This window comes from Ovis aries, chromosome 3, assembly GCF_016772045.2.
Source record: "Ovis aries strain OAR_USU_Benz2616 breed Rambouillet chromosome 3, ARS-UI_Ramb_v3.0, whole genome shotgun sequence".
NCBI classification, from domain to species: Eukaryota; Metazoa; Chordata; class Mammalia; order Artiodactyla; family Bovidae; genus Ovis; species Ovis aries.
In genome coordinates, this window is record NC_056056.1 from 31601854 (window position 1) to 31629617 (window position 27764).

A 27764-nucleotide genomic window follows, 5' to 3' on the forward strand; every position below is an offset into this window, starting at 1 on the left:
TCTGTTAGTATTTACTTGATAAATTTTGCACCATTTATGAATTTGATTATTTCAGGCATTTTATATAAACGAAGGTTCCAAATGGTGGGGGAAAGGCAAGCAAAAGCTTAGTCACAAATATTCACAGGGACAAGAAAAACAAAAATATATTTTAAGAAATAAAATATTATAAAAACATTACAGCTATGATGAAAATTAGAAGCTCACAAATTTAAGCAGCTCAATTCAGAATAGGAAAATCCTACCTACAAACATCAGATGACAGAGGAGCCTGGCAGGTAATAGACCATAGGGTCACAAAGAGTTAGACACAACAGAGTGACTGAGCACACACATGTGCATACACACACACACACACACACTCATGCACACACATGTTATAAGAAAGAAGTCTTCCTCAAGGAAACAGTTCGCATCTTACAAGCCTCACAGCGCTAATTCAAGGGTTAAGTCTTAGTACTATGTCAACATATGAACTCAACATAATCAGATTAGGAAATATTACCTGTGGATCTGATCTTGCCTGCTAGAGCGCACTGGAGCTAATCCATCTATTTCATCAAAAAATATTATAGAAGGTCTCATCAAATATGCCTAGGATAAAAAGAAAGCAAGTATTGTATTAGTTTTCATTTTTAATTTAATTACTATGTTTTTTAATAAGTAACAGAAGTAAATAGGTAATATAAGCAAATGGTATAACATGCAGCAGGTAAGAAAGATTATAGAGGAAAAAGAAAAGCTCCTATCTTCTCAGTCTCCAATCACAAGGTAGTGATTAAAGTTACCTACCTAGTAGGTAACTACTGTTTTCAATGTGTTTATTCTGCCACACATGTCATTTACACACATACACATACATGTATTTTTAAATATACTATTTTATTAAACACACTTAAACACACTATTCATATTGCTTTTATCATATAACACAGACTATTTTATGTGAATGACATTTCAATTAGCTTCCATGTAAGGATATAAGAAAAGCATTCCTATAAATTCTAATATAATCTAAGAAAAAGCAAGGTCATTCTATGAAAACTTAAAGCAAAAGGAAGGTGAAGAATCTAAACCTGAAGAAATTAATACCAACAAAGAATGACAATAATTTTAGAGAGAGGTTTGGCTTAAAATGTCCAGGTGGACTGGAGAGGGCTCACTGGACCCCAATCCTTGAAGCTAGATCACTGGACCCCAATCCTTGAAGCTAGATCACTGGATTCAAATCATATGTGCACAGGATAGGGAGGGTGAATTACAAGGATTCATGGAGTGGCATCAGATGACCAAGAATACAAGAGTGGATTCCTGCCCCAACCCTTCCATATTCATGTGGATTTTTTAAATTCAACTTGATTGGCTATTCCGAAGATTTTTTTTCCCCTATTTTTGATGACTGGAGCCCTAAAGACACACAATGGAATTGTGTTTTGCATTTTTTGGTAAAAGGAACAAAGCGAGGACCTGGAAATACACACTGGAGCAATCTTCTGGGAAGGATTCAGCATGAGTAGATGGTAAACTTTAAAAGTGAAAGTGGGAGTTTGTTTAAAACAATAAATCACTAAGTCATTTCTAGGGCTTCCCTGGTGGTTCAGAGGTCAAGAATCTGCCTGCAATTCAAGAGACACATTCAATCCCTGAATCAGGAAGCTCCCCTGGAGGGAAATGGTAACGCACTCCAGTATTCTTGCCTGGGAAATCCCATGGACAGAGAAGTCTAGCAGGTTATAGTCTATGGGGTCACAAAGAGTCAGATAAGACTTAGCAACTAAAACAACAAAAGTCACTTCTAAGTTTAAAGAATACAAAATTGGAGTTGAAGATTAAGTAGTTTTGCAACTGGCTATGCCATTTTTCCTCTGAAAAAACTATATTTTAAAAACTAAAAATCATAATCAAGGTAATAGAAGAAGTACCTTCTTCTGACCAAGAGGTAGCAGACAAGTTTCCAGACACCATTAAGAAAACCACTGATGAGAAAGAGTATCTGTCTGAACAGGTTTTTAATGCAGACAACAGTGCCCCATTCACATTTATTAGTAAAGAAGAGAAATGAGCACCAGGATTTGTTTCTTTGTTATCAACACATGAATCGTGATACCTAATAAATATGAATTTTTTTCATATTATTTTTTCATTTTTGATGTATACTATAGTATGTATAACATCTACAGTATTTTGTATTATAGAAGACAACATTGACATAGGTTGAGAGAGAATTCAACTTATATTCAGGCAATGTAAAACTTTGGTTTTGGTAAATATAGTACAGTATTGCAAATCTCATGATTTTTCTTAACATTTTCTTCTCTCTAGCTTACTTTACTATAAGAATGCAGAATATAATACATAATACAAAATATGCATGTTACCTGTTTTATATTATTGGTAAGGCTTCCTATCAACATTAGGCGGTTAGTAGTTAAGTTTGGGGGGAGTCAAAAATTACATGCCAATTTTCAACTGCATGGAAGTTGGTGCCCCTAACCCCTGTATGGTTCAAGAGTCAACTATACACACTTCCTTTCAGGAAAAATTTACATTAGTCCAATTAGATAGGCATTATTTACTCCATTTTATAGAAGAGGCAATAAGGATCAGATGCTTTCAGTTACTTAAAGTTATATACTTAATAGGGCTTCCCTGGGGGCTCAAATGGAAAAGAATCTGCCTGCAATGCAGGAGACCCATGTTCAATCCCTGGGTCAGGAAGATCCCCTAGAAAAGGGAATGGCTACCCACTCCAGTATTCCTGCCTGGAGAATTCTATGGACAGAGGAGCCTGGTGGGCTATGGTCCATGGGGTCACAAAGAATCAGACATGACTGAGAGACTAACACTTCCACCTTCACATATACTTAATAGTAAAGTCAGATATGAACTAACATTTTTCTGACACCAAAGGCCAAACTCTTAGCCAATACATTGTATAATCAACCCTCAGTATCTGCTGGGGGGGCATTGGTTCCAAGACTCCCCAGAGATACCAAAATACAAGGATAGTTAAGTTCCTTATATAAAATAGCATAGTACTATCAGCCCTATATATTGACAAATTCCACATCTGTGAACTCAACCAATATGAGATTAAATTGTTGCCTGAATCTGTGGATGCAGAACCCGCAGATATGGAAGGCCAACTGCACCTCCTTCATCTCATTTAGAGTACAGATTATATCCTTAATTTAGGAATGTAGATTCTTGTCATTTAAAAAGACATATAATGACTACAAGCAGTTTTTTAAAAAAAGAAAGAAAACATTTCAAATCTATTGCCCACAAAGAAACAGAAATGAAACACAAATAAAGTAAATACAGATTTAAAAAGCAGCATGGAGACTCCCTGGTGGTCCAGTGGTTAAGATTTCACTTTCCAATGAAGGGGGTGTGGCTTTTATCCCTGGTAAGGGAGTTAAAGATCCCACATGCCTCGCAGCCAAAATAACCAAAACATAAAACAAAAGCAATACTATAAAAAGCAGCATGATTTATGCTATGGTTTTTAATAAAACCAAGAAACATTCCTACACCCAGTATCAAGTTGCAAAAAGTATAACACTGTCAAAAACTTTAAAAGTCATGGGACAATTTGCCAGTATTCCCCAAGCTGCTGTTGCTACTGCTAAGTCGCTTCAGTCATGTTCGACTCTGTGCGACCCCATAGACGGCAGCCCACCAAGCTCCCCCATCCCTGGGATTCTCTAGGCAAGAACACTGGAGTGGGTTGCCATTTCCTTCTCCAGTGCATGAAAGTGAAAAGTCAAAGTGAAGTGGCTCAGTCGTGTCCAACTCTTCGCGACCCCATGGACTGCAGCCTACCAGGCTCCTCTGTCCATGGGATTTTCTAGGCAAGAGTCCTGGAGTGGGGTGCCATTGCCCTCTCCAATACCCAAGCTGATTCTCCCCAAATCCACCAATGTTATTTTACATTATTTTCTAATTATTATGAAATCCTCTTGAAACATGAAGACTACATATGTTTGACTTCTCAATAGACACTGAACACCTTGAAGTTAACAATTTTACTTTATCCTTCTATCTAGACCCACTATCTAGAACATAGCAGTCTTTAACATGGATACCAATAGCAACTAAAAATAATATTTGAAATGCTTTACCAACTAGGTAGAACTTTGATACACATCAACTCAGTAATGGGTAGTCAACAAATGCTTGCTCTAAGCACTTTTAAAGTGTCATGTGAATCTCCTTAGACATAACAAGATATAAGTTGCATTACAATGTATGTATGACTTCCTTTAGTATCCCAAATAATTAAAAATTTATATCAGGACTAATTTTTATAAGTATTAGGAAATGGTATTCTAAAAGTTAGTTATAAATAAAGATAGCCCAAATGATATTCACTTACCTTACTCAGTCTTTTAAAAGCATTCATTTAATACTGAATTCTTCTAGCATATTTGTAACTCATGAAAATAACTAATATACTGCTTTGTGATATTTCTTGCACAGATATTTAACTTTCTATGCTTGTTCTAGTCCCTCTGTTAGATTATAATCTATATGGGATATCTAGGGATCTTAAAAGCACTTAACATGGTATTTATTATATGTCAAGTTGCCACCTCAATAAATATTTTGTAAATCATCTTAAATTAGTACTAGTGAAACTGCTATTAAATACCTCTAAGACATACAAATTCTAATTACTGATCCTAATTTTAACATACTGATTGGTAAATATGACTTGTTACGAACAGTTTGTATAATATTTATAGACCAAGTATATTAAGTATTAAGAAGATATTCTCACATTAGTTGACTTCACTTACCTGATCAAATAGAAGCCTAAGCTGCCGCTCAGATTCACCAACCCACTTACTCAGACAATCCGCTCCTTTTCGCATAAAAAAAGCCACCTTTTTGTCTCCCTGACTGCACTCGTTAGCTAATGCTCTGGCGACCAAGGTTTTACCTGTGCCAGGAGGACCATAAAACAAACAGCCTCTAGAGGAACAGAGAGTCAATAAAAGTAAATTAGTGTTACCATTAGCACTAATAATCAATTTAAAAGTATGCACCTCCCGTGTAAGTTTGAATTAATGTATATTGATTATTATTAGACACCAACAAAGCCTTTTGTAGTCCACAGACAAAAGTCTCACTTCGCTGAGAGTTTTCAAGGATATTCTCAAACAATCAAGCTTCAGGATGCAAGAAATAGCTCAATCAGGGTACACAGTAATTTGGCAAAATATTAAAGGCATTTGCCCTGTGACCCAGAAATTTCATATTTTTTACAAAATCATGTAGAAATACTCAAAAGAATGTTATAGACTTTCTTACAAAGTCTAAATGCTCTCTATTAGTAAGGGACAAATACACCACTATATTTATAAATTAAACACTAGTATGATGTCAAATAGAATAATACACACAATATTTATTAACATGAGGTATCTATATTATAGAGTGAAAAATAAAGTTACATAGGGGCATTATTGAGTAATCTCATTTATATTAAATGTTTAAATGCACACAATACAGGCAAAATCATAAACTTAATATATGTATATACATATAAAAGAAAGTTATAAAGAATATAAAGATTGTTCATCTCTAAAGAGGAGGATTACTTTTAGCTTATAACACATTTTGTTTATAACTCCATTATTTAAAGTTTCTTATTAATGGTTTCTTTTAAATTTACTATTTTTTAATAGTAACTGAATCCAATGAATATGATTAATATTGATCATATTCATTGGATCATATCACATAAAAAGTAAATAAATTTTATTATGATTCATAAGAGCCACTGTACAATTACAGGCCAACATTTAACTCACTCAAATAGAAGATGACCCTTTAAAAGATTTTTTACATCCTTAAAAGCATGAATAACAAATTAGAACCAAATCTCTTAAATAAAAAAGGATATTTAGCAGTTTAAATTGAAGTCTATGTGTACATCTTCAGAATATTTTATTCTACCCAATTTCCTGACATAATTTCTCAGTCTTTTCTAATAGTTAACTAGCTAACCACCTCATGATCAGACACAATTAATCTGATCATAAAAATAAATTATCAAGTTTACCATTTCAAAAATACCACATCACTGAGTCAAAGAAACACTTCACTGAAACTGTGCTTTCAAAGACTAAACAACATACAGTATCAAACTCAATGCTATTAGGAGACCAAATTAAGCAAAATCTAGTTGGGCAAGCCACTTGTATATTCAAGGCCTGCATAAAGAATCTCTCATCCTACCTCTGAGTCTTAAATGCTGAAATATAAACTTCAAGTACCACAGCTTTTGAGCTCTAAATAATAAACTTTCATTCCTAATTCTCATTGATAGAACATATCAAATAAATATACATGAAACATTTATAAATAATATTTAGATTATAATTACTTACTAATTGAAATTTGATAAATTAACAATAACAATAATAAACATCTAGCATTACTAACCTTGGAGGCTGAATTTTAAATTTTTCAAAAATTTCTGGATACAAAAGTGGGAATACCACCATTTCCTTTAGTGCATGAATATGATGACTCAATCCACCTATGCTATCAAACCGCACCTTGGAAAGAAGGGGAAATGTTTAGTACAAAATAATTTTAATTGTATATAGGTTTCTTTTTAATTTATGAGATAATGATTGCAAAATACATGCCTTCAGCAGGAACTGAAGTTTAAATATAAAGTTCATATATAAACAGAATTCAAAAAATTACACTTTAGGGAATCCCTTGGCAGTATGGTGGTTAGGACGCCACACTTCCACTGCAGGGAGCACGGATTCAATCCTTGATGGGGCAACTAAGACCCCACAAGCTGCGTGACAAAAAAAGAGGTATTTCTAGAAAACCATTTACAAAACTTACTGATTTATCAATATTCATTGGATCAACATCAGCCAAGCTTGCGCCCACTTTAACACGTTCTCGGAGAATACCACCAGCTAAATCTTCTGCTCTTATGTTCATAGGCAAACACCTGAAATTCATAAACATTTAAGTAGATAGCATTAAAAAGTTACATGTTTTTAATATCATAAACAAGTTTTAAAGCTTTGACACATTTTTAAATTTTTTTTATTGAAGGATAATTGCTTTACAGAATTTTGTTGTTTTCTGTCAAACCTCAACATCAATCAGCCATCAGTTCAGTTCAGTTCAGTTCAGTCGCTCAGTAGTGTCCGACTCTTTGCGACCCCATGAATTCCAGCACGCCAGGCCTCCCTGTCCATCACCAACTCCTGGAGTTCACTCAGACTCACGTCCATCAAGTCAGTGATCCCATCCAGCCATCTCATCCTCTGTCGTCCCCTTCTTCTCCTGCCCCCAATCCCTCCCAGCCTCAGAGTCTTTTCCAATGAGTCAACTCTTCTCATGAGGTGGCCAAAGTACTGGAGTTTCAGCTTTAGCATCATTCCTTCCAAAGAAATCTCAGGGCTGATCTTCAGAATGGACTGGTTGGATCTCCTTGCAGTCCAAGGGACTCAAGAGTCTTCTCCAACACCGCAGTTCAAAAGCATAAATTCTTCGGTGCTCAGCCTTCTTCACAGTCCTACCAACTCTCACATCCATACATGACTACTGAAAAACCATAGCCTTGACTAGACGGACCTTAGTCGGCAAAGTAATGTCTCTGCTTTGGAATATGCTATCTAGATTGGTCATAACTTTTCTTCCAAGGAGTGTCTTTTAATTTCATGGCTCTAATCACCATCTGCAATGATTTTGGAGCCCCAAAAAATAAAGTCTGACACTGTTTCCACTGTTTCCCCATCTATTTCCCATGAAGTGATGGGACTGGATGCCATGATCTTCCTTTTCTGAATGTTGAGTTTTAAGCCAACTTTTTCACTCTCCTCTTTTACTTTCATCAAGAGGCTTTTTAGTTCCTCTTCACTTTCTGCCATAAGGGTGGTGTCATCTGCATATCTGAGGTTATTGATATTTCTCCCGGCAATCTTGATTCCAGCTTGTGTTTCTTCCAGTCCAGCCTTTCTCATGAAGTTAAATAAGCAGGGTGACAATATACAGCCTTGACGTACGCCTTTTCCTATTTGGAACCAGTCTGTTGTTCCATGTCCACTTCTAACTGTTGCTTCGTGGCCTGCATACAGATTTCTCAAGAGGCAGGTCAGGCGGTCTGGTATTCCCGTCTCTTTCAGAATTTTCCAGTTTATTGTGACCCACACAGTCAAAGGCTTTGGCATAGTCAATCAAGCAGAAATAGATGTTTTCTGGAACTCTCTTGCTTTTTCCATGATCCAGTGGATGTTGGCAATTTGATCTCTGGTTCCTCTGCCTTTTCTAAAACCAGCTTGAACATCAGGAAGTTCACAGTTCACGTATTGCTGAAGCCTGGCTTGCAGAATTTTGAGCATTACTTTACTAGCGTGTGAGATGAGTGCAATTGTGCGGTAGTTTGAGCATTCTTTGGCATTGCCTTTCTTTGGGATCGGAATCAAAACTGACCCTTTCCAGTCCTGTGGCCACTGCTGAGTTTTCCAAATTTGCTGGCATAGTGAGTGCAGCACTTTCACAGCATCATCCTTCAGGATTTGAAATAGCTCAGCTGGAATTCCATCACCTCCACTAGCTTTGTTCGTAGTGATGCTTTCTAAGGCCCACTTGACTTCACATTCCAAGATGTCTGGCTCTAGATGAGTGATCACACCATCATGATTATCTGGGTCGTGAGTATCTTTTTTGTACAGTTCTGTGTATTCTCGCCATCTCTTCTTAATATCTTCTGCTTCTGTTAGGTCCATATCATTTCTGTCCTTTATCGAGCCCATCTTTGCATGAAATGTTCTCTTGGTATCTCTAATTTTCTTGAGGAGATCTCTAGTCTTTCCCATTCTGTTATTTTCCTCTATTTCTTTGCATTGATTGCTGAAGAAGGCTTTCTTATCTCTTCTTGCTATTTTTTGGAACTCTGCATTCAGATGCTTATATCTTCCCTTTTCTCCTTGGCTTTTCACTTCTCTTGTTTTCATAGCTATTTGTAAGGCTTCCCCAGACAGCCATTTTGCTTTTTTGCATTTCTTTTCCATGGGGATGGTCTTGATCCCTGTCTCCTGTACAGTGTCACGAACCTCATTCCATAGTTCATCAGGCACTCTATCTATCAGATCTAGGCCCTTAAATCTATTTCTCACTTCCACTGTATAATCATAAGGGATTTGATTTAGGTCATACCTGAATGGTCTAGCGGTTTTCCCTGCTTTCTTCAATTTCAGTCTGAATTTGGTAATAAGGAGTTCATGATCTGAGCCACAGTCAGCTCCCGGTCTTGTTTTTGTTGACTGTATAGAGCTTCTCCATCTTTTGCTGCAGAGAATATAATCAATCTGATTTCAGTGTTGACCATCTGGTGATGTCCATGTGTAGAGTCTTCTCTTGTGTTGTTGGAAGAGGATGTTTGCTATGACCAGTGCATTTTCTTGGCAAAACTCTATTAGGCTTTGCCCTGCTTCATTCTGCATTCCAAGGCCAAATTTGCCTGTTACTCCAGGTGTTTTTTGACTCCCTACTTTTGCATTCCAGTCCCCTATAATGAAAAGGGCATCTTTTTTGTGTGTTAGTTCTAAAAGGTCTTGTAGGTCTAGGTATACATATATCCCCTCCCTTTTGAACCTCCCTCCCATCTCCCTCCCCATCCCAACCCTCTAGGTTGATACAGAGCCCCTGTTCCCTGAGCCATACAGGAAATTCCCACTGGCTATCTATTTTACATATGGTAATATAAGTTTCTATGTTATTCTTTCCATACATCTCATCCTCTCCTCCTCTCTCCCCATGTCCATAAGTCTCTTCTCTGTCTGTGTTTCTCTGTCGCTGCCCTGTAAGTAAATTCTTCAGTACCATTCTTCTAGATTCCATATATATGTGCTGCTTCTGCTGCTGCTGCTGCTGCTAATCGCTTCAGTCATGTCCAACTCTGTACAAACCGATAGATGGCAGCATGTTAGAATACGATATTTATCTTTCTCTTTCTGACTCACTTCACTCTGTATAATAGGTTCTAGGTTCATCCACATCATCAGAACTGACTCAAATGTGTTCCTTTTATGGCTGAGTAATATTCCATTGTGTATATGCACCACAACTTCTTTATCCATTCATCTGTCAATGGACATCTAGGTTGCTTCCATGTTCTAGCTATTGTAAATAGTGCTGCCTTGAACAATGGAATACACGTGTCTTTTTCAATTTTGATCTCCTCAGGGTATATGCCTAGGAGTGAGATTGCTGGGTCATATGGTGGTTTTATTCCTAGTTTTTTTAAGGAATCTCCATACCATCTTCCATAGTGGCTGTATCAATTTACATTCCCACCAACAGTGCAAGAGAGTTCCCTTTTCTCCACACCCCCTCCAGCATTTATTGTTTGTACACTTTTTGATGATAGCTATTCTGACTGGTGTGAGGTGATACCTCACTGTACTTTTGATTTGCTTTCTCTCATAACGACCGATGTTGAGCATCTTTTCATATGTTTGTTAGCCATCTATATGTCTTCTTTGGAGAAATGTCTGTTTAGGTCTTTTTCCCACTTTTGATAGAGTTTTTTTTTTTTTTTCTGGCATTGAGTTATATGAGCTGCTTGTATATTTTGGAAATTAATCCTTTGTCAGTTGTTTCATTTGCTATTATTTTCTCCCATTCTGAGGGTTGTCTTTTCACCTTGCTTATAGTTTCCTTTGCTGTGCAAAAGCTTTTAAGTTTAATCAGCTCCCACTTGCTTACTTTTGTTTTTAGTTCCGTTACTCTCGGAGGTAGGTAATAGAGGATCTTGCTTTGATTTATGTCGTCGAGTGTTCTGCCTATGTTTTCCTCTAAGAGTTTTATAGTTTCTGGTCTTACATTTAGGTCTTTAATCCATTTTGAGTTTATCTTTGTGTATGGTGTTAGAAAGCATTGTAATTTCATTATTTTACATGTAGCTGTCCAGTTTTCCCAGCACCATTTATTGAAGAGGCTGTCTTTACCCCATTACATAGCCTTGCCTTCTTTGTCAAAAATAAGGTACCCACAGGTGCATGGGTTTATTTCTGGGCTTTCTATCTTGTTCCACTGGTCTACATTTCTGGTTTTGTGCCAGTACCATACTGTCTTGATGAGTGTAGCTTTGTAGTATAATCTGAAGTCAGGAAGGTTGATTCCTCCAGCTCCATTCTTCTTTCTCAAGACTGCTTTGGCTATGGGGAGGTCTTCTGTGTTTCCATATGAATTGTAAAATTTTTTTGTTCTAGTTCTATGAAAGATGCTATTGGTAATATGATAGGGATAGCACTGAATCTGTAGACTGCATTTGGTAGTATAGCCATTTTCACAATATTGATTCTTCCTACCCAGGAACATGGAATATACCTCCATCTGTTTATGTCATCTGCTTTGACACATTTTTATCTTTCTCCCTTTTCTCATAACCCAGAAAATGACAAGAGATTTCATATATTCAATCTACTTTTCCTAAATTCTTTTCAACAGATCAGAAATAAATTTATTCACAAGACAAAGCAATTAAGATCATAAATCTATTTGTCCAAAGAGTCTAACCTAGTCTAAATAAGAAAACTTAACAAACCTGATATTCTATAAGCATAAAATAAAAATAGACCTACTATATATACACTATTATATATGACATTAAGTAAACTCAAGCTTTATTATGATATTTAAATTTATCCTTAGTTATTATGTATGTCAATTCAGAATACATGATTGAAGAAATAAGTTTCCTTTCTTTTAATTCAAGAGAAAGCAATTTTCAAACCTGTTTTGAAAATTAAGCCTTATTTTTTGTGTAGGTACCTTAGAATACATCTTTAGCTACTTAAAATCCTATATGATATTAATTATCCCTAAGAAAATACAATCTACTCCCTCTTTTAATATTGCATAAACACCAAAAGATGACATAAATAGTCTCAAAAAAGTATAGGTTCTATAATGAATGTAACTTCACCGATATTTCTAAATCTGAACTTACTTTAAGAACTTCCAAAGCAGGTATCAGAATAGCTCAAATTAAAGAGGCATTACACTCTTTTATTTAAACTTGGATTTTCATTACATTTTCTTTCTGTCATCCAAACAAGGAACTCTTTCTAGCAAATAATCTACACCAATCCAAACTTGTTTCCAAGACCAGCTAACTGAAAACTTGGTATTTCTACAGTAAATATATAATGCTAAAGTATAGAAATGCTTTGTTAAATATAAAATTTCTAAATATAATTTATCTTAATATTATACATATAAGCTAGAACATTAACTTAAATTTTAAAGGATAAATTATAATTTGATGCTCTACTGGGCAAAATAATGATTCTCTCCCCCACTGAAAACTCCCAAGATTTTAGTGAGCCATGTAATAATGAGTCATTCTACTTAAGCAAAGATCACCAGAGGCATTCACTAAACCAAAACTATAACAAGGTTTCCAATAAAACCCAAGCACCCCTGAAACAATTCTATTTAAAATCAAGTCTTACTCTTGAGTGCTATGATCATTTTAATCATCTAAAATCAGCCTCATTAATTGGATTTGGATTAGAGGAGTGGGCTTCCCTGGTGGCTCAGAGGTTAAACCATCTGCCTGCAAGGTGGGAGACCCAGGTTCAATCCCTGGGTCAGGAAGCTCCCCTGGAGACAGAAATGGCAACCCACTCCAGTATTCTTGCCTGGAGAATCCCATGGACGGAGGAGTCTGGTAGGTTCTAGTCCACAGGGTCTCAAAGAGTCGGACATGACTGAGCAACTTCACTTTCACTTTCTTTCTTTACTGAAGAAGAGACTGTCACAGAGGTTGGACTCTTCCCCTGGTTCTATCTTTATCTTTCCACACTGTTTTATTGAGTACTAACACAGTTAAGTAATTTATAGGAAGTTTCCCATGGTTAGATTTCTACTCTAAAAATTACTATGTAAAAACCAAGTTAGTGTATTACTCTAATGTGTTGAGTATCACTGTGAGCAAAATATTGGTACAGGTAAGAATCACAAAGTTTAAACTGTTATTCCTTTTTTCTACCATGGAAGAAACAATTAAAAATTTACTAACCTATTTCTTGCTCTTGCCATGCTCTTTGATTTCCTTCTTTCAAATCGTTCTTCATCAGAAGAAGTTGTGTCACTACTGTGAATAGCATGCTTCTTTCTCCTATTTAGAGAGTAAAATCCTCAAAATCATTACAGCAGCAAAGGGCTTTTAAAAAGTACCATTCTGAGCACTGTTTTATTTTATACTGTTAGCTCAGTATAAAATACACACATTCACTCATTCATCTGGCAAATATTTATTAAGATCCTTATACTCATGCAATTTACAACAGAAGGAAAGAAAAGGAGGAGAATGAGGTTATAATTTTTTAAATAGGGTAGTTTAGAAAGCCATCAAACAACAAATTTAATTTGCATCCAAATTTAGGGAATGTCTATCACTGACTGATAAATAGTATCAAAATCTTAGAAAAGGAACGCTTATCCTTTTCTCTTATTTTCCCATTTCCCAAACAATCATAAACAGTACAGACGCTAAAAAAAATAATACATCAGTTTATGGGAAGACAAGAGTTTCCACTTTTGACTTAAGATACTTATATCCTGTCTGAATTTCTTGTAAAACATACTTTTGAAGAAAAGTTTACAATCATAACTACTATGGAATGAAAGTATCAAAGTAAAATCCTTGAGGAAAAACAATACTCAATAAATCTAATTATTAAAATAATTGATGACATCTCTAAGATACCTAGAAAATATGGTATCATACAAAATGGAATCACTATAAATTAATTTACTTGAAACTTAGAATGGCCTTCAAGAATGGTGTACACCCTGTGCAACTCTATTCAACTCCAATTCCCTCAGTAGCAAACCCAGATTTTCCCCAGCTCATTAAGACTTTTAACCTGTCTAATATTCCTTCTCCTGATTAACAGGAGTCTTTTCATTTCATCCTGTATCAGATTTTAATGTTTCCCAAGACCCTAGGAAGATTGTTGCAATAGTTACCTACTCAATCTTTGCAATTTTGATTTTACTTTCTCTCTGACTTCTTTCTCTCCTTAAGAAAAAATGCCTGTTTTCAAGTTCATTTACTCTATGTGTGTGTGTTGTGAGCCTAATATATAAAAATATAATATATCAGCTCTAATGAAGTGATCAGAAGCAATAGTGTACATACTGGGCTAAGGAAATGACTCCAGATGATAACTTGAATTCACAAGAATAAACAAAGAGACCCAGAATAATAAAATAAAAGTTATTATCCAAAAGCTATAAGCATACACTTGATTGCCTTTCTTCTCTCAACTTTTTAAATAAAACAGAATTATAAAAATAGTTCTAATAACATATTGCTAGGTTTATTAAATGTATTAGAATACCACAAAAGGCAGAATGGACCATAAAGGGAAGGGCCCACTTCATACACAAAATAAAGTCAAAATGGATTAAAGACCGAAACATAGAGCTAAATCTATAAAACTCTTAGAAGAAAACACAGGAATAAATCTTCATGATCACAAATTTGGCAATGGATTCTTAGATATGACATCAAAAACATGAACATAACAAAGATAAATAAAACCTCATCAAAATTAAAGTTCTTTTTGCTCCAGAGAACATCATCAAGAAAGCAAGACAATCCACAAAACAGTATAAAATATTTACAAATCAAATATCTGATAAGGAATTTGAATACAGAATATATAAAGAGCCCTTAAAAGTCAGTAAGAAAAAGACAACCCAATTTTTAAATAGGCATAGAACACAAAGACAGTTCTCAAAGGAAAGTATTAAAATGGCCAATAAGCACTTGAAAAGATGCCTCATATCATCAAAAATTATAATGAGATACATTTTATATTCATCAAGATGACCAGAATCAAAAAGTGAGACAATACTAAGCTTTGAAGAGAACTGGAAAGGCTATACACTGATGGAGAGAATGTAAAATGGTATAGTCACTTTGGAAAACATTCAAGCAGTTCTTAAATGATTAAGCATAAAGTTATCACATGGCCCAGTAATTCTACCCCAAGGGATATACTCAAGAGAAATAAAAACATACATCCAGGAATTCCTGGCAGGCCAGTGGTTAGGACTCTGAGATTTCACTGCCAAGGATGCAGGCTCAATCCCTTGTCAGGGAACTAAGATCCTACAAGCCATGCGGCATAGTCAAAAACAACCACCAAAAAAACAAAACAAAACAAAAATCCTCTAAGCCTCAATGACAAGATTATTAACAACCACAAACTGTCTAAGATATAAAATATATCTTTCTTAAGCATCAATCTTACAGACGACATGCTAGAGGCATTCCCAATAAAGAAGTGGGGTACAATTAATATACAAAAATTAACTGTTTGCATATATACAAACAGCCATCTGAGAAAAAAATATAAGAATAAAAAAAAAAGGACAAGGACATCTTTTATGTAATATAATATTTATACATTGTACATAATTTGGTAATAAATGGGGCAACTGTAATCAATGGAGAAAACACAGATTCACTCAATAAATGAGGTTGGAAAAACTCATTTTCCACCTGGGAAAAAAGCTGGATCCATACTACAAATCTCACACAAGAATAAAATTCAGATGGGTCAAAATTAGAGTAAAATATGAAACATTAAAAATAAACAAAGGAGCTATATGCATAACTGATTCACTCTGCTATCCACCTGAAACTAACACAACACTGTAATCAACTATACTCCGATAAAAATTTTAAAAAAGAAAACCATCAGTATTCTAAACCAAATAAAAATAAACAAAGGTGAACTTCCTTAACACTCTGGATTTGGGAAGGCTTTTCTAACTATGATTCAAAATCTAAAAATATTGTAATCGTTGTTCAGTCACTCAGTCATGTCCAACCCTTTGCAACCCCCTGGACTGTAGCACACCAGGCTCCTCTAAACAGGAGCCCACTGGGTTCCTCTGTCCATGGGATTTCCCAGGCAAGAATACTGGAGGGGGTTGCCATTTCCTCCTCCAGGGCATCTTCCTGATCCAGAAATTGAACCTGCACCTTCTGCTTGGCAAGCAGGTTGTTTACCACTGAGTCAACTGGGAAGCCCCTCTAAAAAAACATAGTAGGCTGATAAATTTGACTACATAAAAATAAAAACTTTCTGGTAAAGACAATCAAAAGCAAAGTTAAAACACAAACTAAGAACTGAGAAAAAAGACTGGCAATTTGTGACAAAGGACTACTATACTACACAAAGAAAGAACTACTTGTTCAGTCACTCAGTTGTGTCTGGCTTTTTGCAACCCCAGGGACGGCAGCACACCAGGCTTCCCTGTCCTTCACCAACTCCTGGAGCTTGCTCAAACTCATGTCCATTGAGTCAGTGATGCCATCCAACTATTTCATCCTCTGTCATCCCCTTATCCTCCTGCCTTCAATCTTTCCCAGCACCAGGGTCTTTTCTAATTAGTTGGCTCTTCACATCAGGTGGCCAAAGTATTGGAACTTCAGTTTTAGCATCAGTCCTTCTGATGGATATTCAGACTTGATCTCCTTTAGGATTGACTGGTTTGATCTCCTTGTAGTCCAAAGGACTCTCAAGAGTCTTCTCCAGCACCACAGTTCAAAAGCATCAATTCTTAGGCATTCAGCCTTCTTCATGGTCCAACTGTCAGACCCATACATGACTATTGGATAAACCATAGCTTTGACCATAGGGACCTTTTTCAGCAAAGTAATGTCTCTACTTTTTAATACTCTGTCTAGGTTTGTCATAGCTTTTCTTTCAAGGAGCAAAGGCCTTGATTTCATGGCTGCAGTCACCATCTGCAGTGATTTTGGAGCCCAAGAAAATAAAGTCTGTCATGGTTCCCATTGATGCCCCATCTATTTGCCAGAAAGCGATGGGACTAAATGCCATGATCATTGTTTATTTGAATGTTTAGTCTTAAGCCAGCTTTTTCACTCTCCTCTCACCTTCATCAAGAAGCTCTTTAGTTCCTCTTCACTTTCTACCATAACAGTATTGTCATCTGCATATCTGAGGTTACTGAAAGTGATTCCACCTTCTGCTTCATCCAGCTCGGCATTTCACATGATATATTCTGCCTATAAGTTAAATTAGCATGGTGACAATATACAGCTTTGATGTACCCCTTCCCCAGTTTTGAACCAGTCCGTTGTTCCATGTCCAGTTCTAACTGTTTCTTCTTGACCTGCATACAGGTTTCTCAGGAGGCAGGTAAGGTGATCTGGTATTCCCATCTCTTGAAGAATTTTCCACAGTTTGTTGTGATCCAAACAAAGGCTTTAGGGTAGTCAATGAAACAGAAGTAGATGTTTTTCTGTAATTCTCTTGCTTTTTTGATGATCCAACGGATTTGGCAATTTTTTATCTCTGATTCCTCTGCCTTTTCTAAATCCAGCCTGAACATCTGGAAATTCTCGGTTCATGTACTGCTAAAAGCCTCACTTGGAGAATTGTGAGCATTACTTTGCTAGTGTGTGAGATGAATGCAATTGTGTGGTAGTTTGAACATTCTTTGGCATTGCCTTTCTTTGGGATTGGAATGAAAACTGACCTTTTCCAGTCCAGTGGTCACTGCTAAGTCTTCTAAATTTGCTGGCATATTGAGTGCAACACTTTAACAGCATCATCTTTTAGGATGTGAAGTAGCTCAGCTTGAATTCCACAACCTCCACTAGCTTTGTTCACAATGATGCTTCCTAAGACCCACTTGACTTCACACTCCAGGATATCTGGCTCTAGGTGAGTGATCACACCATCATGGTTATCTGGCATTAAAGTCCTTTTTGTATAGCTCTGTATATTTACCACCTCTTCTTAATATCTTCTGTTTCTGTTAGGTCCATAATGTTTCTGTCCTTTATGGTGTCCATCTTTGCATGAAATGTTCCCTTGGTATCTCTAATTTTCTTGAAGAGATCTTTAGTCTTCCCATTCTATTGTTTTCTCTATTTCTTTGCATTGTTCACTTAGGAAGGCTTTCTCATGTATCCTTGCTCTTCTTTGGAACTCTGCATTCAAATGGATGTATCTTTCCTTTTCTCCTTTGCCTTTCACTTCTCTTCTCTCAGCTATTTCTAAGGCCTCCTCAGACAGCCATTTTGCCTTTTTGCATTTCTTTTTCTTGAGGATGGTTGTGATCACTGCCCCCTGTATAATGTCACAAACCTTCGTCCATAGTTCTTTAGGCACTCTGTCTATCAAATCTAATCCCTTGAATCTATCTGTCACTTAGACTGTATAATCATAAGGGATTTGATTTAGGTCATACCTACTAAAAGTAGATTAAAAGCAAGCAGATTCACATGGTCCTATAATTTTATAAATTAGCAATAGTTTTAAAAAAAAGAGCAAGAATCTATTATAAAATAGGCAAACTTTACAGACATTTCAGGGGAAAAAAAGTAAATGCCTTTTAAAAATACAGGAAAAAATACTCTTGTAAGAGATTCAAAAATAAACCAAGATTTCCTTTTCAATTCTCAGACTGGCAAAAATCCAAAAGTTTGAGAATGCATTTTGCTGGCAGAAATACAGAGAAGTAGGGACTTTCATACATTGCAGGGTGGACCACAAGCTGATTCAACAGCATTGAAGATCATCAAATTACAATTTCACATTCTCTTTAACTCAGAGATTCCACTTCTATAAGTTTATCCTACAGACATATTTGTACACATGTAAAAGATGATTATGCAAGGGTATGCATTATAAACCATACATTGTAATAGCAAAACAGTGAAAACAACCTGATTCTCAATAAAGAAATAATTTTAAAATTACAGTATATCTATATTAAATACAGTAATGTTATAGAACTATAAATGTAAAATGTTGCTATGCTTAAATGAAAAGACAGTGAAAACAAATCCAGTGAAAAAACAAGGTATGAACAATGTGCACAGTATATTTTGGATAAAAAGAAGGGATAACAATCAATATATGTATTGGTACATATATATATACACACATATATGTATGAACATATTCTCTAAGGACATACAATCTAATAAAAATGTTTCTGAGAGGCTACTGAGACTAGAAAACAGCTTTTAATGTTTATTTATTTATTTTTGAGCCATGGGAAATCGATTACCTTTTCAGAAAACACAGTAGAGAAGACAGTCTTTCAAAATCAAAACGCCTCTTTGTACATCTAATTGAAAGGGCAAAAGGAAACTAAAAGTAGCAAAGACTAACTGAATCAATTCTTCCAATGATAGCAATGTGAGTCTCTAGACTCAACTTACTAAGAGACCAGAAAGCTGTGCAGCTTTCGGGAACATAATTGTTAAAACAATAATCATTTCTGGCAAACTGAATCAGGAAGATAACAGTCACACTTAGGGTAAAACTATTAGTGACTAGTTAAAGAAGATGCTATTTAGTTTTCACTGGCATTATCATTAATGACATTAAAACCTATATCCTCAATGTAATGCATTATACTACATAGTACTTAAGGAGATATCTAAATGAGAGATGGAAATATTTCCTCCTTTCAAAAACTAACAAAACATACCTGATATGACTTCTTCTTGCTGGAGATCTGTGAATATCAAAAAGGGTATTTTCCCTCTTTTTTTGATGAGCTGGTACTTAAAGGAAAAAAAAGACAACACAGAAATAACTAATAATAAATTGATAAACTGATGTATTAAAGAAGCAGAAATCACTCCTGTTAATTTCCTGAATAGAAGCTGTCTTCAAGTTCTAAATGCTGTCTAAAGGAAGCACAACACAAATAAATACTCTGTGGTAAACACTATAAGCTGCAAATAAACATTTAAAAAAAAATGTTAAACTAAATCTTTGTGACTTTAGGTTAAGCAAAGATTTCTTTGACACACCACCAAAACCCTAATCTATTAAAATGTTTTGATAAACTAAATCCATCAAAATTACAAATTCTGCTCTTTGAATGATAGTATTAAGAGAATTTTTTTCAAGAAGCTATCAACTGAGAAAATATTTGTAAATCACAATGACTGATATCCAGAGTACATAAGGAATTCTCAAAACTTCAGTAATAAAAAACCAAACAATTGAATTGAAAAATAGGCAAAAGATTTGAATACTTCATAATCTTGGCAAATCAGCACATAAAAATATGCCAAACTTCACTAGTCATTAGCGAAATATAAACTAAAACTACAATAAATATACATTTAAATTAATTTTTTTTAATGCCAAACCTAATGCCAGCAAATTTGGAAAACTCAGCAGTGACCAAGGACTGGAAAAGGTCAGTTTTCATTCCAGTCTCTAAGAAAGGCAATTCCAAATAACGCTCAAACTACCGCACAACTGCACTCATCTCACACACTAGTAAAGTAACGCTCAAAATTCTCCAAGCCAGGCTTCAGCAATATGTGAACTGTGAACTTCCAGATGTTCAAGCTGGTTTTAGAAAAGGCAGAGATCAAATTGCCAACATCCGCTGGATCATAGAAAAAGCAAGAGAGTTCCAGAAAAACATCTATTTCTGCTTGATTGACTATGCCAAAGCCTTTGACTGTGTGGGTCACAATCAACTGTGGAAAATTCTGAAAGAGATGGGAATACCAGACCACCTGACCTGCCTCTTGAGAAATCTGTATGCAGGTCAGGAAGCAACAGTTAGAAGTGGACATGGAACAACAGACTGGTTCCAAATAGGAAAAGGAGTACGTCAAGGCTATATATTGTCACCCTGCTTATTTAACTTATATGCAGAATACATCATGAGAAACACTGGGCTGGAAGAAGCACAGCTGGAATCAAGATTGCCGGGAGAAATATCAATAACCACAGATATGCAGATGACACCACCCTTATGGCAGAAAGTGAAGAGGAACTAAAAAGTCTCTTGATGAAAGTGAAAGAGGAGAGTGAAAGAGTTGGCTTAAAGCTCAACATTCAGAAAACTAAGATCATGGCATCTGGTCCCATCAGATCATGGGAAATAGATGGGGAAACAGTGGAAACAGTGTCAGACTTTATTTTTCTGGGCTCCAAAATCACTGCAGATGGTGATTGGAGCCATGAAATTAAAAGACGTTTACTCCTTGGAAGGAAAATTATGACCAACCTAGATAGCATATTCAAAAGCAGAGACATTACTTTGCCAACAAAGGTCCAATTAGTCAAGGCTATGGTTTTTCCAGTAGTCGTGTATGGATGTGAGAGTTGGACTGTGAAGAAACCTGAGCGCTGAAGAATTGATGCTTTTGAACTGTGGTGGTGGAGAAGACTCTTGAGAGTCCCTTGGACTGCAAGGAGATCCAACCAGTCCATTCTGAAGGAGATCAGTCCTGGGTGTTCTTTGGAAGGAATGATGCTAAAGCTGAAACTCCAGTACTTTGGCCACCTCATGCGAAGAGTTGACTCATTGGAAAAGACTCTGATGCTGGGAGGGATTGAGGGCAGGAGGAGAAGGGGACGACAGAGGATGAAATGGCTGGATGGCATCACGGACTCGATGGACGCGAGTCTGAGTGAACTCCGGGAGTTGGTGATGGACAGGGAGGCCTGACGTGCTGCGATTCATGGGGTGGCAAAGAGTCAGACACAACTGAGTGACTGAACTGAAGTGAACTGAATGTTGACAAGAATATGAAGCAACTGATACTCATACACTGCTGGTGTTAATTGCTCAGTCGTGCCTGTCTCTTTGCAACCCCATGGACTGTAGCCCACCAGGCTCCTCTGTCCATGGGATTCTCCAGGCAAGAATATTGGAGTGGGTTGCCATGCCCTTCCCCAAAAGATATTCACAACCCAGGAATCAAATCTAGGTCTCTCACATTGCCGGCAGATTCTTTACCATATGAACTACTGCCAAGGGATTCCATGCACTGTTACTGAGAATGTAAATGGTATAATTACTTTGGAAGAGTTTTGTAATTCTTAGTAAGTTAAACATACACCTAATTTAAAAACCCAGCCTTCTACTTCTAGGTATTTATAAGAAAAATGAAAACATATGTCCAAAGACTTGCAAACATATGTTCATAACAACTTATGTATTTATAATACCCAGACACCAGAAATGTCAACAATCCAAACGTCATCAACAAATGAATGGGTAAACAAATTATGATATACCCATACAATGGAATGCTACTTAGCAATAAAAAGAAAAATACTACTGTCATAGTCAACAACATGGATGAGTCTTACCATTATCTTACTGAGTGAAATAAGTCAGACAAAAAGGAGTATATACTATATATAAAATTTGAGAAAATGTAAATTCATCCATGGTGACACAAAGCAGGTAAGATAAGTCACTGCCTGAGGGTTGGGAGAGGGAGGCAAAAGAAGGTTGAAATGAAATGAAAGTCAGTCAGTCGTGTCTAACTCTTTGCAACCCCATGGATTAGTCCATGGAATTCTCCAGGCCAGAATACTGGAGTGGGTATCCTTTCCCTTCTCCAGGGGATCTTCCCAACCCAGGATCAAACCCAGGTCTCCCGCATTGCAGGCAGATTCTTTGCCAGCTGAGCCACAAGGGTTAGGAGTACATTATAAACAGGCAGAATGAAATTTGAGGGTGGAGAGGTTGATGAAAATGCTCATTATCTTGACTGTGGTGACAGTTCATAAGTAAATCCCTAAGGTATTCCCAACTTGCCAAATTGCACACATGAAGCATATGCAATGGCAATGGATTACATATATAACTCGTACCTCAAGAAAGCTTTAAAAAAAAAAAAAACACTAGAAAAATGCCTCACAATCTTTTCTCTGTCCTAACACACCTGTCCTATTATTATCAGGGCTATCTGTGACAGTGATTCCTAACTGGAGTAGAATAATGTCTACATACTTGGGCGAGCTTCTAGTGAGGTAACTTTGATATTTCCAGAGAATCAATCACTGCTTTAGAGCATGAGAGTTTGAATCAAATGATCCATTATGCTAAATGAAAGTAGCAAGACACAAAAGGTCACATATAGGCAAATCGATGGAGACAGAAAGTGCATTAGTGATTGCCAAGGGCTGGGGGAACGGAAGTATAGAAGTAAGAAAATATTCCAGAATTAGACAGCGGTGATGACTGCATACCCTTGTGAATATACTAAAAACTCATAAATTGTACAGATAAAAAATAAGGAAAGCCTGGCAAAAATGGCAAATTTCATGATACGTGAACTAAATTTCAATATTCTAAAAACTGGAAGAAATCAATCATGATGGAATTTCCCAAGAGCTGGGGAAATAGTCAATAAAATAGAACCTATGGAACTGAATACTTGTCATCAGATTTTAAAGTGTTAGGATAAACTGTTTCCTTCTCAAAACTAAAACAAAACACAAACCTAGCTTACCAGCTAAGCTGCCCTTTTGAGACTTTAGCTTAAATTACTTAACCACTTGGAACACAGAGAGGCTTGCCCTAAAGAACTGCTGCAAATGAAAGTACTCAATGAACAACAAAGTAATACAAAAGTATGAGCAGTATTTATTTTTAAATTTAGGATTATTTAAATAAAATGTGCATGCACTATGTAATTCTATATTGCAGTTGTATCCTCCAACATTCAGTCATGGTGTGAATAGAAGCATACATAAGGAAAGATATATGGAATCTGTAAAAGACTTTGTTCTTTTAAATTCAACAACACTAATTTTTTTCAAGGAACAGAGCAGAATAAGCTAATCTACCACAAAAAGGAAAGAAGTTATTTAGAGTCTCTTACCTATTGGAGGTGCTTGGTATCGGTCCACTGTTTTCCTTTGTCTCAAATTATATGGCCTATCATTTTCTTCTCCTTCTGCCTCTTCAACCTCTATATCTCCATCTTCCTCTTGAGATTCTATTTTCCCACACACAAAAGAAAAAAAAACTGCTTTAATCTACAAGGATTGGTCTACTCTAAAACTGAATATTTATATTTTATCTTTTACTCTTTCTACACAGGTGACATTTAAGTGTCAACACGGTATGATACAGCATAAATCAATGCAATTAAAAATGAAACTAGATGTAAAAGAAAATGTCCTTCCTACAAATAATATAGTTCTCTAATAAACATATCAATATTATCACAATTGAGCTCTTGATTCACCTATGACTTTTCAATCTTTTGTATTATCTTTTTGGACATACAAAGCAATAATAGAATATGATTCAAAACTTTATTACAACAAACTTCATTCAATGCCCAATCAACCACTGAATACAGTTAGCATTCAGATACTACTTGATAGTTCAAAAAAAAATGCTTAAAAGATAATTACTAATGTTACAACAAGAGTAATTTTTGTTGGCAGTGTTTATTAGGCCCACTGATAACAGGTAAACACAGATTAGTTACATTTTTGGTAGAAAAATTCAGGCAGAGATTGGGAGAGAGTATGAAAGCAGATTTCTAGGGTATTGGTAATAGTTTATTTCTTGATCAGTTTATAATTTACCTGGCTATACATTTAAAAAATAAAATTATAATGTACATAAATCCTTTATTTTTAAAAAGTGATTTTGCTATAGCTATGATGTGACATCTATTTACAGTTTAAAAGTCTGGTGAAACACTACTATATTTAAAATGGACAACCAAAAAGGACTTATTGTATAGCACATGGAACTCTGCTCAACATTATGTGGCAGCCTGGATGGCAGGGCAGTTTGGAAGAGAATGGATACATGTATATGTATGGCTGAGTTCCTTCGCTATCCACATAAAACTATCACAACATTGTTAAATGGCTATACTTCAATATAAAATTAAAAGTTGAAAAGAGAGTCTGATGAAAGTGTTTAAGCTTACGGTCCTCAAAGGCAATAATGTACTTCATGATTAACTTTTTAACCACAGGAATTGTCAATATAACACAATCATATTAAAACACTGGAAAAAATTTTAAACTGTCAGTGATGCTCAGTGAAATAGGAGACTAAAAATGCAAAGGACTTTACATTTTACTCATGAGAAAATTAGCAAATGCAATATTACTTAACTAAATAACACTTTAAATTACTTGTGCCCAAATAAGTTTCCTTAAAACTTCAAAAATTACCTTTTGAAAAAAAAAAAAAAAACCTGCATTATTTATTATGAGAAAAAATTCTAAACATGGGAAGTCCTCAGGGAAATCTACAAAGATGTTCAGTTAATAATAAGACAAAAATCACATTATAAATCTGTCTCACCTATACTGATTTTCTCCAAAGGAAGCAATATAGAGGTTCTAGCTGTAACAACAATAATATTTGCTCAATAAAATACCTTCATTAAAAATATCAACTCTTCAAAACTTACTAATAATATATTAATTACAGAATTTGAGAAATAAACCCATTCTTATCCATCTAAGCTACACAAATAGTAGGAACTAATAAGATTTCCCAATGAAAAACAACTATACTGCATTTAAAATATACCAAATCTTCTAAAAATCTAATTTAATAAGGAAAGTTAACACGTACAGAATTAAACCCTATAAATGTAAATCCTATAGATTTTACTAGCCATCAATTTATAATCCTCAAATGTGCTTTCATCTACTCCCAAATCCAGCCTGACAAATTCAGTCACAATTCTTCAAATCAGAACTCAGATAGATAGGCCTCAGAAAAAAGCAGTACCGCTTTCTCCAGTGGTATTAGCAGTCTTTCCTTCTCTTAACTTCACCATCCTCTGTCCATAACTAAATTTGAGATCCAAATAATCATAGATTTAGGTGGCTATGGACAGAGATTTCCAGTTAAAAAGTACCTAAATACAAAAGAGGTCTTGCCTACTAACAAGCAAATCAGCCCATGGCAAATGTTACATCAGATTAGGTCATTTAAGGACTACCCAACAGCTTACTAATAAGATATATCAATACTACACAACAATGCATAACGTACAGCAAAGGCATTTTTCCAAATGAAGGAATTAAATTCTCAGAAATGCCAATGGAACAAAAATTATTCCGAATTATACAATATAGACCTCTAAAATAAAAAAATCACCCATCCAGCAATATACTATATATATACACACACATATATATGTAGTTTGTATATGTTTTTCTTTCCTCCCACCTGAACTTTGTAGCATTTATTTCATAAAGGTGCTTTACAAACCTTCTTCTTCACCCTCAGTAGAGACTTCATGATGATTTTGTATCCCGTAACTATTTCTTCTCAGTGACTTTCTTCGCCTTTTCACTCTTGAATACATATCCATGTTTTCCTTTTAAAGAGAGAAATCTGTCAAATATTAACATGAAATTTATTCCCAGCCATCAGTATCACTAGCCCAATGGGACATGCTTACTTGATAAAATTTATTGAGGATCTATTTTTAAGGCACAGATCAATGAAAATGGACCTTACTGAATTTAATAAATGTATGAAACAAGAAAAATAAAACTTATAAGATACTTGAAAATTAGGCAGGGAGAAGGGAAATGTGCCTAGGGGAGTGGGGGAGGAAGCACTTGAAATGAGCCTTGAAACAAAGATAGAATTGCATTAAGTCCTCAACCAGAAGTATTAACAAGAGTAAAAGATAGGAAAGGAAGAATGATGTGTTTGTATTTGAACAATGATGTGTGAGAAGATAAAGTTTGAAACCATATTTTGCCAGTTGAGGTGTTTTGGGGTTTTTTTCATTCATTTATTTTTAATTGGAGAATAATTGCTTTACAATGTTGTACTGGTTTCTGCCATACATCAACATGAATCAGCCATAGGTATACATATGTCCCCTTCCTCCTGAGACTTCCTCCTACTCTATTCCACCCCTCTAGGTCATCACAGAGCGCTGGGTTTGAGCTCCCTGTGTCATATAGTAAATACCCAATGGCTAGCTAAGGTGATTTTAATTAATTCAGCACACATTAAAAAACCATTAAAGGGACTTCCCTGGTGGTTCAGTGGTTAAGACTCCATACTCCTAATGCAGGGGATATAGGTTCGATCCCTGGTTGGGGAACTAAGATCTCACATGCCACATAGTGCAGCCAAAAAAAAAAAAAAACCTTAATAGTTGACAACAGAATCAGAGTTGTACTTTAAGATGTTGTTGTTTAGTCACTAAGCTGCATCCAACTCTTTAGCCATCCCATGGACTGTAGCCCACCAGGCTCCCCTGTCCATGGGATTTCTCAGGCAAGAATCTGGAGTGAGTTGCCATTTCCTTCTCCAGGAGATCTCTCTGGCAAAAGGGTAGAGGGTCTTTTGAGGAAGCTTGTGGCAAGCAAGGTATGGATAAAAGAAAAAAGAAAACAATAAAATCTCAGATTAAATTGGAAACGAAAAAGGAACAATTTTATTAATTCAAGAAAATCCAAATGCTGCTCTCTCTCTCTTTGAATTCCTCAATCAAAATAAAAACTACTTGCAATGGTTGCTGTTGTCGTTGCATTAGCCTCTCAGTCATGTCCGACTCTTTACCACCCCATGAACTGTAGCCCGCCAGGCTCCTCTGTCCATGGGATTTCCCAGGCAAGAACACTGGAGTGAGTTACCATTTCCTCCTCCAGGGGATCTTCCTGACCCAGATATCAAACCTGGGTCTCCCATACTGCAGGCAGATTCTGTACCCTTTGAGCCACCAGGGACAGTTGTTAAGGTTAACATACTCACAAATTCTGTATCTGTCCACATTCGAAGCCGTTCTACTTCTCCTGATCGACGATTCCGTCTAATGTTTATGTTGTCCATTTCCTGGAGTACAGCTTCAGCAGTACTACAATTACATAATAAAACTAGGGTTTAGACAATTGCAGGATCAGACTCTATATCATACAGGTAAAAGAGCT

At 35.8% G+C, this 27764-nt stretch overlaps 1 protein-coding gene across 6 annotated transcripts in view; it reads right to left on the bottom strand.

Moving 5' to 3' along the window:
- The window catches only part of ATAD2B (ATPase family AAA domain containing 2B), a 153558-nt gene that overhangs the window by 103212 nt on the left and 22582 nt on the right, over positions 1 to 27764 (bottom strand). For 4 of the 6 annotated variants that reach the window (XR_009599768.1, XR_009599767.1, XM_042245843.2 and 1 more), the window contains exons 5-14: positions 27589 to 27691; positions 26083 to 26191; positions 25162 to 25203; positions 23708 to 23824; positions 19546 to 19621; positions 13073 to 13171; positions 6874 to 6985; positions 6454 to 6569; positions 4803 to 4977; positions 506 to 594 (exon numbers count right to left, since the gene is read on the bottom strand). Coding sequence is in view for 4 of the 6 variants with exons in the window: in XM_042245843.2 (XP_042101777.1) it covers positions 506 to 594; positions 4803 to 4977; positions 6454 to 6569; positions 6874 to 6985; positions 13073 to 13171; positions 19546 to 19621; positions 23708 to 23824; positions 25162 to 25203; positions 26083 to 26191; positions 27589 to 27691 (1038 nt within the window). In the remaining 2 variants the exon portion in view is untranslated. The remainder of the gene's footprint in view (positions 1 to 505; positions 595 to 4802; positions 4978 to 6453; positions 6570 to 6873; positions 6986 to 13072; positions 13172 to 19545; positions 19622 to 23707; positions 23825 to 25161; positions 25204 to 26082; positions 26192 to 27588; positions 27692 to 27764) is intronic. The other 2 variants (XM_042245844.2, XM_004005715.6) reach the window with 1 other exon arrangement.